General features: G+C 37.0%; 1 protein-coding gene across 1 annotated transcript in view; it reads right to left on the bottom strand.

Annotated features, from left to right (window-relative positions):
- The window catches only part of Smp_155780 (gtpase activating protein-related), a gene marked incomplete at its 3' end in the record, with an annotated part of 52,380 nt that extends 44,278 nt beyond the window's left edge, over window positions 1-8,102 (bottom strand). The window contains exons 1-9 of the mRNA XM_018797027.1: window positions 7,980-8,102; window positions 7,713-7,944; window positions 7,604-7,682; window positions 7,509-7,565; window positions 7,367-7,472; window positions 7,256-7,332; window positions 7,135-7,223; window positions 3,975-4,061; window positions 1,952-2,404 (exon numbers count right to left, since the gene is read on the bottom strand). Of these exons, the coding sequence (XP_018652110.1) occupies window positions 1,952-2,404; window positions 3,975-4,061; window positions 7,135-7,223; window positions 7,256-7,332; window positions 7,367-7,472; window positions 7,509-7,565; window positions 7,604-7,682; window positions 7,713-7,944; window positions 7,980-8,017 (1,218 nt within the window). The 5' untranslated portion in view covers window positions 8,018-8,102. The remainder of the gene's footprint in view (window positions 1-1,951; window positions 2,405-3,974; window positions 4,062-7,134; window positions 7,224-7,255; window positions 7,333-7,366; window positions 7,473-7,508; window positions 7,566-7,603; window positions 7,683-7,712; window positions 7,945-7,979) is intronic.
- Window positions 8,103-12,417: the final 4,315 nt, after the last annotated feature.

The following is a 12,417-nucleotide window of genomic DNA, read 5'->3' as shown; positions in this document are numbered from 1 at the left end:
GGTAATGGCGCAGGTCAGTCCTGAAGCAACAACATGCATTTATAGGGAGAAAAACGCTGGCTGACTGATTGATGTTCCTTTACAGTTAGTGCCGTTGTAGGAGAATTCACATTGTAATTCACCAACTAGTTTTAGTACACCTCCTGATGCGTTCTTAGCCGTTTTCTTTGATGGCTTCATTGGCGGCTTTTCCAGAAAGTTATACGTTTCTCTGGATACTAGGGTGATATCTGATGCCGTGTCAATTTGAAGACAAGATAATATGCCGTTTATTTGGATAGTAACATACTTTCTCCGAATGTCATAGTCTGTTTGAAGGGCGGCTACCAGAAAAAGATATTTAGACTCAGCTGATCTCACCACAGTTCGAGGACGTTTATACTTCTTCTTGGGCTGGGACGTACGATTCGGTGGACAGTGGCCTTCTTTATGTCCACGTCTGTTGCACACCTGACATTTATGCTTGTTAAATGGACAGAATCGTACATAATGCTAATCATCGCATAACCAACAGGCAGTCTTTGGTTTGTTGAGAGTACTAATCAGCTTCTGAAATTTTAACCTAGTAATAGCATGGACGCTAATGCAGGTCAAATTATGATTTACCTGTTCAATCAACTGATTGTCGTATCTAATGTTTTGTGGCCGTCTGCACTCATCTGTCAATGTCCCGAGTGTGACGTTTGGGTCTTGATCCAGGCGAGTTAAAAGTCTAGTCATAATCTCAGCATCTTGTGGCGACTGAAGAGCTTTGATGAATATTAGGCATTTAAATTGATCTTCTGTCTATGAGCGTAACCTGAACCGTTCACACTCACTGTTGATGACGTCCGCTAATGCACCATGTTCATCGGCTTGAAGTTTCACCAAATTTAGACACTGATATCGAATACTGAACAATGAGGAGGATTCACCGAATACCTCTGACAAATGTGTTACTGTCTCCTCGAAACCGAGCTCTCGAGGTAACTTTGGCATAATATGGTCAGTATAACGTGCATGTTTATTACTTCCCAACTTACGCATCAACAATCGAGTCTTCCATGCGTCATCTTGTTTACAGAATTCTATTCTAAATGTATCTTCCCAACGCTTGAACCACGTGAGAAAGGTATATCCACTTTCGGGGTCATAGATGAATTCTGGGACGCTGCTAGCAACTGCATCACAAGAAGTACTTGAAGTAGCGTGTGAACTCCAGTAGTGGATGTTAAACTGTTGCGCCAGGGTCTCCAACAACCGCACTTGTGCATCAAGTTGTACTTGCTGTTGTAGTAGTATTCGGTTGAGCTGGTCATCTGATATCGGCATGCTAAAATGTGTTTTTCTTTTCCCTCGTCGCCACTGTTATAATTTTTCTTATTAAGACCCAGCTATTCCTATTGCTTAGTATTCTTTGACACCAATACACTCGACAAGTCCCCAAATCAGAACACGGTTGAAGAGGGAAGAAATCATATTCCGAATAACAAGGATAGATAAAAGTAATAAGCGCAATAAGAAAAACGTTAGAATATTTATAGTTTTTTACATAAGATTCTAGAGTCATCTCCAAGTGTCGACTAGCGCTGATTGGATAAGAATTACCCAACATTAATTGGACCTCCAGTTCCTTAATAATGATATTATTTTAATCTAGAAAAAAGCTTTTGTGATCTGTTGTCAAATAGTGGTCTAGTAGATGATTATACTACTTTCCATTGATAGAAATCATCATGCAGTTGCAATAATAGATAGAAAAAACGACTGTTGGTTTAGATGTATAATAAGTATCCGTAAGATATTAAACCACTATATCACCTACACAAGCTTCTTGTTCTGATCGATTGATTCTCATAATGGTAGTTTCATAACTGAGAATCTTCATACTAATATTTATGATATAAACTGGTGAAATGAAATGATGTAATCAATTGAGACATGTGTAAAATAATGTTTACAAAATACGTACCATGAAATGAGCGACAATAGCTCCCGACCCACCAAATTCATGAACATTCAAGTATTTCACTCCTGACATTTTAATACTTGTCTGCTGATTATTTGGAGAGGATGACTGAGCTCTTTGATTAGTACGATTATATTGATTTGATGAGTCAGAGAGATTTGAAACAGCAGAACACAAACGAACTGATGCCGTACCATTTTCAAGTTTTCTCAAAGTCTCATGTTCACAATTCAATGTATGCAAATCAATTATTGTTACGTAACCGGGTGATATATATGAGTTATTCACCTCTGAAGTAATTGGACTAGATCCATGTTGTGGGAATGGATCTGATAAAGTTGTCTGTGAAACTTGATGTTGAGAATCAAGATGATTATATCGCAAATTTGGTGGATTCGGACCCAATGAGCTAGAAACAACTGAAGTAGCGAAAGCCGAAATCCCTTCCCAAAGACGCTATAAGAATATGCAAGGTATCACACATGTTCAACAATTTGTCAATGTTGAAATAAAAACAAACAGCAAAACGCAAAACAGTCGCTATTATACAATTTCTACACAGACCGATTAAGACACAACCCCATATATCTAAAGGAATCTACTACAGTTTTAACAATTACAATGTTAGAACTAGTTAGAGTCACCTATTCCTTTTGGTCACTATATGGAACTGGCAACAGCTGAACCTAATAAATTACAAGAAACACCAGAACAATAATAATAATAATATGTGAAACTATCATAATACCAACAACGTCAATCGTAAAACACTCATTATAATCAGCATGTATTTTAAAAGAACGCTATTAGCTTTATCACACTATAACAGACAATTATCAGACATATTTTTGCTCTAAACAAATTCAAACGTTAGATTACGAAAGTTAACGCTATTGATACTACAGAAAACGGAATATGTTTTAAAAAATCATTTTCTGATACATACTTAAATGCGCCTCAATAGGTTGATTAGCTGGTATTATTTTTCTCACATCCAACTTAATAATAAGTTGGACATCAAATAAATGCTTTCTTCACTTTTATAATTTTGAAAGTACAATTGAGAAGTTATAAAAAGAGACTAAATACATTTATTTGTGAAAAAATTGAAATAAATTTATCACAATAGGACAGATAAAATGAACATCCAATAAGATTCCATTTTCATGTATTACCCAGCACTGTTGATAATGAAATTGTAATATTTACATAAAGAACTTCGTTCAGTCATCGCGTGATTTGAAAGAGGATAACACAAGTTAGACAGATAAATTAATCAGCAGTATATGACAGTACTTCTAAATTGCTCATATTTTGCTTTCACGACATCGCTTACCGATTACAAAGTACGGGTTTATATATTTGACTTTCAGTTACATTACCGTAGATAAAACTGAAAACAATAAATTTGGCACGAAATGGTTTTGAAATGTATGCATTTTAGATAATTTGTTCATCTATCTGGCCAACAGTGCAATAGGAAATAACATATTAAAATGAAAACAAAGCCAGAACATTGTAGAGACATTTTTGGCTTAGCCTTCCCATCTAACAGTTTTATTTCAGTAGCAGTCTTGATGAATCACTAAAATATCTTGATTACATGAATGTATTCTTTTAAACTACAACCACAGAGTTGGAAATAATTTCGTCTTCACATGCAAAAAAGCACGTTGGTATTACGGTGCTACGGCATTTCAAGAACACTTTTAAAATACTTTGATACCAGTGATTACCTTAAAGAGGTCTTAATATAACTCCTGTTCAAGATCGAACCATGATCTATTTCATCTATTACTACTGAATCAACTGAGATAAAAGAAAGCCAATTGATTCAATATTAATTAAAGTGATTCTTTCATTCCCTTAACATAGATTTAACACTGCACGTGTAGTCGGTTTACTTCTGATGAATTTACCAGCCCCTGGAACTTTGAATATGGTGATAAGATATTTGAAAAATCAAAAAGTATGAAATATTTTGACATACTAAACGATTATGATCAAGTTGAAGGAGTTCCCTTACCTTATTCATACTCAATACTGTTGTAGTTAAAGGTTGTGACTCATCTGTGCTTGCGTCGCCACATCGGGACAAATGCTGATAGACGGGCTGAAAATCAACGCGTAATGAAAAATTACTCAGAGAAAGCTTGTAAAGCGTGAGTCTTAAATATTTATTGAGAAAGGGAGTGTTTTGTATGTATTCAGTGAAGGTAAGCTAAGTAATTTTGATAAGTTATATTCCACGACTTTATACTGCAATTAAAGAGTGATAAAGAGAAAGGGCTATATAAGGAATGTAATGCATTAGGTAGAAGGTCTAACTGACGAAGTATGAACTGTGGATTGAATACATGCTTAAAACACAGGTTATGTAAGTGCCTCTAGTGTGCCAGATTATCTAGTTAGTTCTTTAACAAGCGTCATGCTCATCCTTGAAACTAGCCTATGGTAACGCTTCGGTTTGCTGTTTTGTAGCACCATAATACTCCGAATTCCTTGCAGTAAATCTTCAAGTCTAAATGAGGTTTATTAATTATTTTCCATTGCAATTACGCTTTGTATAACGCCACAGCTGTGGTCAACGACTGTGAGACACCCTTATTTTTCACAAATAATCATTGTAAGTTTTTGATCGACTGAAGTTTTTGACATTAATGGTCATGTTGCCAAGTATCTCACTGCTAAGTTCAGTGCTTTGATTTTTATTGGATATCTGTTTTGTGTTGACGATCAGACTTTGTATATCCACCCTATCCCAAGATTTACTAAATAAACGGTTCGTCAATGAGTCTACTTTATAGTCAGTTTGAAGGTCATTAATTTTGTGTCATAACTTGTGGCCGCCTGGATGCCCTGTTTATGTATAACGTGATAATACCGCCAATTAGAGAGCAGCAATTATCGACCGGACCAATGACACACGAAACCTGTACGAGCAGTCTAGAGTACTTGTTAGTCCTACTTTCTGCCTAGCCCAGCCAGTTAAGTCCAGAACACGTATCTCAGCCTCTGCGGTATGAATCATATTCCAAATAAACTGAGTTTATATATATCAATCAAACAGACCACATCGTACCATAAAATAGAAAATAACATTTGTACAAGATTCAGCCAAATGTGGCTGTGAAACAGCGAGATAGTAAACAATAGACAGGGCATAATTCAAGAATGGTAAATCATATAACAACAGTTTATAAGTAAAAATAAAGCTAATAAGGGGGACATGAATATGAATAGTTTAGTTATTTAGTAATTATACGATAAGAAATATATGCATAGTATTGGTCCATAACATTTTGTAAGTGACGGTTACATTAATTATTTGTATTCCTGATTGTTACTCTGCCGCAAGATGCTCTTTTAATTAGTCACTTAATCGTAGTCGTTTGAAACGCTTTTATCACAATTATTATCAACGACTAACAGCTATACACAATAGGTCGTTCACATGTAATTCACGGGTTAATAAATAGATATCCCTTTACCCACTTCCGTTTGAGTGAGTAAATACTGGCATGAACTTGAAACAGTATGTATGGCTTAGAACCAGCACACATATGTACAAATAGAGGCCAAGCAACAAGTCTTAAGTGAAGGATTTGGGCCTGAATAATTCATAATCAACTAAATATTTCAAAATTTAAGCCGTAAATATTACTTGGAACTAGGTCTTGTTCATGTGTTTCCGTTAGAAAGTACAAATTATAGATTTTGAGTATTCAAAACAATTTGTTCACCTCATTAATAACTAGGGATGATATACACATCAGTAGCTGTCATTTCCACATATAAGAACAAAAATGATAACCAAGATGCTAGTTGCGATAGTGATATATAATAGGTACTTGTTAAGGTTATTTTGTGTCCGTTACTGAATATTAAGAGATTTTCAAACGAAAAGCACCTATAACTTACAAAAATGGCAGAATTGTGAGTTTTATATGTATATATATATTTATTTATTTAAACACAAATATTGGTACAAGGAAGCACCAGATAAATATGCGCCTCACAAATCTCATTTGATTTGTGTGAGGGCTGTGATACTGCCCAGGTGCCCAGACTGAAGCAGGTGGTTTTCTTAGGGGGCCACACCCAGAGCCTTTGACCTAAAGGTCTAGTCCACAAGGCAGTGGAGCATCGTAAGGAGATGCAGTCCCATGGTAGCCGGTGACCAACAGTTGGTTCATGCGCCATTCGTTCCTTCAGGATACTGGAGCCCATATACACCATTGGTTTGGAATCAGGGTTTTCCAATCCCCCTAGGTGGATCCTCCACATCCACCAACCCGGTTAAAGCGCCGGACATTCGCTTTTCGTCCTCTCACTTTTGTGAACAATACCCCCGCCACGAGAAGGCAGTGAGTAGGACTTCCCTGGCAGAGGCTATATATTCGCGTGGCCATGTGAGAGCATTTCGAGAGGGAGAGCAGACTCTCCCCACTCTCGGCCGTACCAGGGCATATATATATATATATATATTCGTGTAAGTATTAAGTGACACTAAGATGGAGGCTAAACAGCCTAAACAGAATACGCCAAGTGAATCAGGACAACTTTTACACTAATAATGTCATCAAATGAAAATGCCAACTTTAGCTATGTATCACATCAGAAGCTATAAGTCTAACGGTTGGGATTACAAGATGAGGAAATTCAGTTGTTAGGCTATGAATACTACACAGCTTAAAGCTTGTCAGGAACAGATATGCTAACTCGTTGCGTATCTATTCCTTAACTTTAGCATATTTCGAAGCAAATTGATTTCTTATGCTGTGTGGCAACTTTGACTCATGGACTCCAGTGGATTGTGTTTGGATGCTTATGTTTATTTGGAATGTCCAAGTACTAATAGTAGTAATATAACAATCAGCTCATTTAATAAGTACTTGAGAATGAGTCAAGCTGTGTAAAGACTAATGATATTGCTCGGTTGTCCAAATCGAAGTACGAGTAGCGGAGGTCGACTTAATGGTTGAAAGTCGGACGATTGAACTACTAATCTACCGCCCCAAGGAATATTTAGCCACGAGTGAGTAGACAAGGAATCAAACAATCGTTAATTATAGCATTCTATCTTCGGCTAATAAAGCCGTAAAACCATCGATACAGAAGGTATAAACTAACCACGTTTTATATATGGTAAAAGAGGTAAATATATGTTAAAAAGGTGAACCAACCTTGGAATCTGCGAAGGCCAGCCAACGAACCCCAAGCGAAGACGGTACATTTTTCGGCAAGTTGTCTGACCAAAGTGTTGAGTTAACATCTTAAAAACGTTTGTGAAAACAAATAACCTACATGCAATCGTATAGAGCTCTGTAAGAGTTAGTGCTGAGAATACTGTTATTGAATCAGTTCGTGTTACTACAACAAATCTAATAGATAACAGACCGATTTGAGTGAACCCACCTGTCATTTGCGTCTACTGAGAGCGCTCTAGACTCTAAGTAATACGACAAAACTACTTTGCGATCGCACAAAGAAATAAACCGCACCTGCCACTGAGATGCACAACTACATCTAAATACGATGTGAAAGCTACGTTTTTACCTGAAAGTATCACAGATAGCCATAAGAGGCCTGCTGGAAAACAAGGAATCACCAGTATCTTAAAATACAAGACTAATTAAATGTGACAACACCTACGTGAAGGAGTAGGGAGCAGCTTCATGTCTACTGTACATGTATTTCTCTCTGAATACAGTAGGGTGGCATTACCACCAAACTAAGATGTTAGTTTAACGAAGAGAATTACCGAAATTCCCCATATGTATGATCCTTTACAGGTGACTAGAGACAGAACAGTAGAGTAGGCTAGGTTACATTCTGAGAAGTTTAATTTGGGAGACATATCAAACTTACTGCTTGCACCAAACCCCTCGAATTTCACGCTAAACACCTGTTCTGTGGAGCCACAAGTACGATACTGATTTCTAGGCATGTAATCACTTAGAGCGCCCATGACACTGGTAACAAGATTCCTCTCACTAGACAAATAAAGACTACTAAGACTCAAGCCTACCTGGACTTTTCTGGAGACACATGGATAAACGGCTGCATTATGTACAGATAATGAAGTTTAAGTGAGTCAAACAGACTACTGTGTCAGTCACATATTTCCAAAGTACAAGACAACCTTGACAGCAAACGACCTTGAGCACAAAAGCAAATGACTCAAGGCCGCCCAGTCCAATATATACAATACTTATGTTATAGGCTAGTGATAACCAGGTGTCGAGTGAACTCATTACTAAATGTGATCTTATCCGATATGCTCTCTTTTCTGTTGTTATTCCATCTTTTGTATTGTCTCACATACTCTGGTCCTCAAATATTCACGGCACGTGCCGTGCCGAGGTTGCGAACGCAACCTACCTCAACACTAGGCTCAAATCCACAAGTCATTAAAGGCTACGTTGGTAATGTACAAAGATATTTCAGTTAACCATCTTATGTGATGAAGGAAAATCGTAGAAACATAAAAAAACAGTTTAGGACACAAATTAATTATATACTTACGCCTGTTACTCTCAAACGACCGTCGGCCGCCCACCAGCATTCTCAAACCCACTCTGTCCTGTGCCTTCCTTTCTAGTTTTAACCAGCTGTTAATTCTTAAATCTGTTTCCATTTCTCGGCGTAATGTGTTCTTCGGTTTTCCTCTTCTCCTTTGGCCTTCAAGATTCCACGTGAGGGCTTGCCTTGTGACTCAGTCGGATGATTTCCTCAATGTATGTCCTGTCCACATCCAGCGCTTCTTCCTGATTTCTACCTCCACTGGGATCTGGTTTGTTCTCTCCCACAATAGGTTGTTGCTGATAATATCTGACCAACGGATCCGAAGTATCTTGCGTAGACAACCATTAATAAAACTTACATCTTCCGGATGACATTTTTCGTAGTTCTCCAAGTCTCTGCCCCATATAGTAGAACTGTCTTGACATTTGTTTTGAAAATTCTGATCTTTATGTTGGTCGACAAACGTTTTGAGTTCTAGAAGTTCTTCACTTGTAAAAATGCTGCCCTTGCTTTGCCGATTCGCGTCTTCACATCTGCATCAGATCCACCGTGCTCATCAATGATGCTGCCAAGACATATAAAGGCTTTTGAATCCACCAAAGCCCTTACTCAATGCTGATAACATATTTCCTCATATTCAATTCATCTACATTCGAATTCCCATGAAACATATTTTCAAAAGTTGATGCGGGCCTATTGGATATGACGGTACATAGTATTAGTGAGGTTCTTCCGTAGTGACTACTTACGTTCAATGGACTCTAATTTTACGCACAGTAAGCTTTTGGGACTCTCAATCACAAATTTGATGAAAAGGTTTCTATTATCATATGATGGTTTAAGTGTATTATTCTAAAGGTTTTTTGAAGTATAGTTATGATACAAAAGTTGACTACGTTGTTAACAATAAAGATTTACGTTTGTTCACAGAAAGATTAGTCCTCAGCGTATCTAAAGCAAATCCGATTTCATTCTTTCTCGTCATAGTGTGAATATATTTTCACGTATCAATGACCATGGTGTCATTGCAACTGCATTTGATATGCGATACGATATACAGAAAAACGAGTACTGTTGAAACAGAAACGACATTGTTGCAGAAAATTCGGTACAAATTAAAAGGAAATGCGCCAAAACGTTTCCTTCGTCATCTGCAATAGGAGGACAGTAAGACCTCTTTAGTTTATTCCTGGATGAGAAGTGTCTCAGAATTTGATTATAGATACCTTTGAAGCATTGGTTGGGTAAGTTGAGAACACCGGATGAGCAATGTCAAGAATAGATGCAAGATACTAGTTAAGGTTAGTGTATCTTTTCACATGCATTCAGTATAAAATTCTTCTGAAGTTGAAGTTATTGAAATGTGATTAGTACTGATTAGAAATGCAATCCGTGTATAAAGAGTAGTGTTATGAATAAGACATATTCTTCGCAGTCGAAAAATAGTCAGAGCTAGATTGAAAATATTGGGAAATATCGTTAACGTAAAATTTTAGGCGTTCGAAAACCGCACTCACACACCTCGTTTACCACCACGCCAGTATCTTCGTATCGTGCATTGAAAGTGAACGTTATAAAGGTGAAAACAATCTCTTCCGGTCGAAGATGCAACAGTTTATGATAGTGAATGAGGGAGATTAGTAAATCCACATGGTTCGAATCAATACTAAATGGCTTTACAGAGCAAGATTATAAAGCTAAGCATAGATAACAGAAGAATAAATATCACTCATTCAGTCAGATCAGTAAAGTTATCGAAGTAATACAAAATACAATCAGCGACAGTCTTGTCACGTGAAACCAAATGGTTTTTTTAATCATGGAACAGAATGACACGCTTCACTCTAAAATAAAACTGGGTTCCAATAAATGATAGGATTGAACTTCTTGATGTTTCATTTACAGGTTTAAGCGAAGCTTTCGACAGCGTCTAGTGACGAAGCCTTAGAGAAACCCTAGAAAGCCTTGAAATAAGTTTAAGTAATGGATTAAAAGGAATCTTTGAAAAGGAAGATGTAGCGTATATTAAAATGTCTTTACAAAAAGTATTTACAGGCGGAAATACCTGAAGATAATGTTTTGCTATTGTTGTTCAAGTTGTCAAAAGAATATTCCCACTTTTATGATAAAAATATATTAAGAATTATTAAAAGTATGGTAGTTAAGACAATGAACCTTTGTTTAATATAAGAGGCTAAAAGGGTGGAAACTAAAGTGACAGAGAGACATCGTAGTATAACCGAATGATAAAAAAACTGGAAAATGTTTACCCTTTTCTTATGAGTCAGGAGGGGAACTGAAGAGAAAATATTAAAATATTTGAAATCTCAAGATGGAAATATTTACGATCAAAAATATGCTTTCTCTAAGAAGACCAAGATTCGACAGCACCAATAGATCAACGGTTAATTATGAATATACAGGTTTTTATTCTTACTCCTGAGGGTTAAAATGGAACAGCAGAGGTTTCGCAAGAAATATAATTGCCATACTCGATCTGAAGAAGACCTGTTCAATATTTAAAAAATTAAGCTAATGAAACGTAAAGCATAGCTAACCAAATTTCCGTTTTAAATTTCTTGTATTTGGTCTTACATCGTGATATGACAGTAAAAGTATCAAATGGTATCAGTGAGACGGATTAACAAAATTGATTTTTAAAACTGCTTGGGATATTTAAGTACGTTCATTTTTTATTTTTGTTCTACAAATAAACAGACTAATTTATTGTGAAAATTCATTTCGCCAGTAAACCTAACCCCAACTAAACAGTAGAAAAATTAAAGACGACATTGTTGCGGAAAATTCGGTACAAATTAAAAGGAAATGCGCCAAAACGTTTCCTTCGTCATCTGCAATAGGAGGACAGTAAGACCTCTTTAGTTTATTCCTGGATGAGAAGTGTCTCAGAATTTGCACCAAATGATCTACATTTCTGCTAAACAAGTACTCGCAATGCAATTTACTGTTAGCTTTTGTTCCTCCAAGGAGACCGACTTTTCTACACAGTCTATCGGATTTAGAAATATGGTAAATGTTTTAAAAGACATATATTCACAGAAATTGTAATCACAATCCACAATAATGCTAAAACTATCACCTTAAGAAAACTTTATATCTTTTGAATAACTGATAAGCACATAAGTATTCTTACGTCACCAGAAGCGAGTTTTTCAGTGAAAAAATCAATAGGGTCAAATAAAGATCACGATTTGATCAATCTATTATTGCCTGTATCAATAATTAATCCAAGCCTGCCTAGTACTATCACTGTGTTTTCATGGCTAAGTAAAGTCAAAATAATTACTATGTAGATAATGGTTTGTTTCTTAGAATCATAGTCGACCGAGGTCTGTGTCGCAGCTATGATATCTCTAGCTTGCAAACTACTACAGAATAAAATTTCCCGTGCGTAACGCTGTTTTTATTTATTTAATTACTTGAACACGTAAATATTGGTACAAGGGGACACCACAAACATATGCGTCACTCAAGCCACTTGATTTGTGTGTGTGCAGTGATACTAGCCAGGTTCCCAGACCAAAGCAGGTAGTTTTCTTAGAGGGTCACACCCGGAGCCTTCGACCTAAATGTCTGATCCACAAGGCAGTGGAGCAACGTAAGGAGATTCAGCCCCATGGTAGTTAGTGACCAACAATTGGTTCATACGCCTTTCGTTCCATCAGGATCGTGAAGCCCATATGCACCATTGGTTTGGAATCAGGGTTTTCCAACTTCCCTAGGTGGACTTTCCGTGTCCACCAACCCAGTTAAAGAGCCGGATATTCGCTTTTTTCTTTTCAATTTCGTATGCAACACCCACACCACAAGGAGGTAGTGAGTAGGATATCTCTGGCAAAGGCTGTGTATGTGTGGCCGTGTGAAAGCATTTCGAGAGAGAGGACGGGCCCTTCCCACTCTCGGCCGTACCAGAGCATTTG

Source organism: Schistosoma mansoni, chromosome 4, assembly GCF_000237925.1.
Source record: "Schistosoma mansoni strain Puerto Rico chromosome 4, complete genome".
Taxonomy (NCBI): domain Eukaryota; kingdom Metazoa; phylum Platyhelminthes; class Trematoda; order Strigeidida; family Schistosomatidae; genus Schistosoma; species Schistosoma mansoni.
The sequence above is the reverse complement of the archived record's forward strand: the minus strand, read 5'-3'. Positions and strand labels throughout refer to the sequence as shown.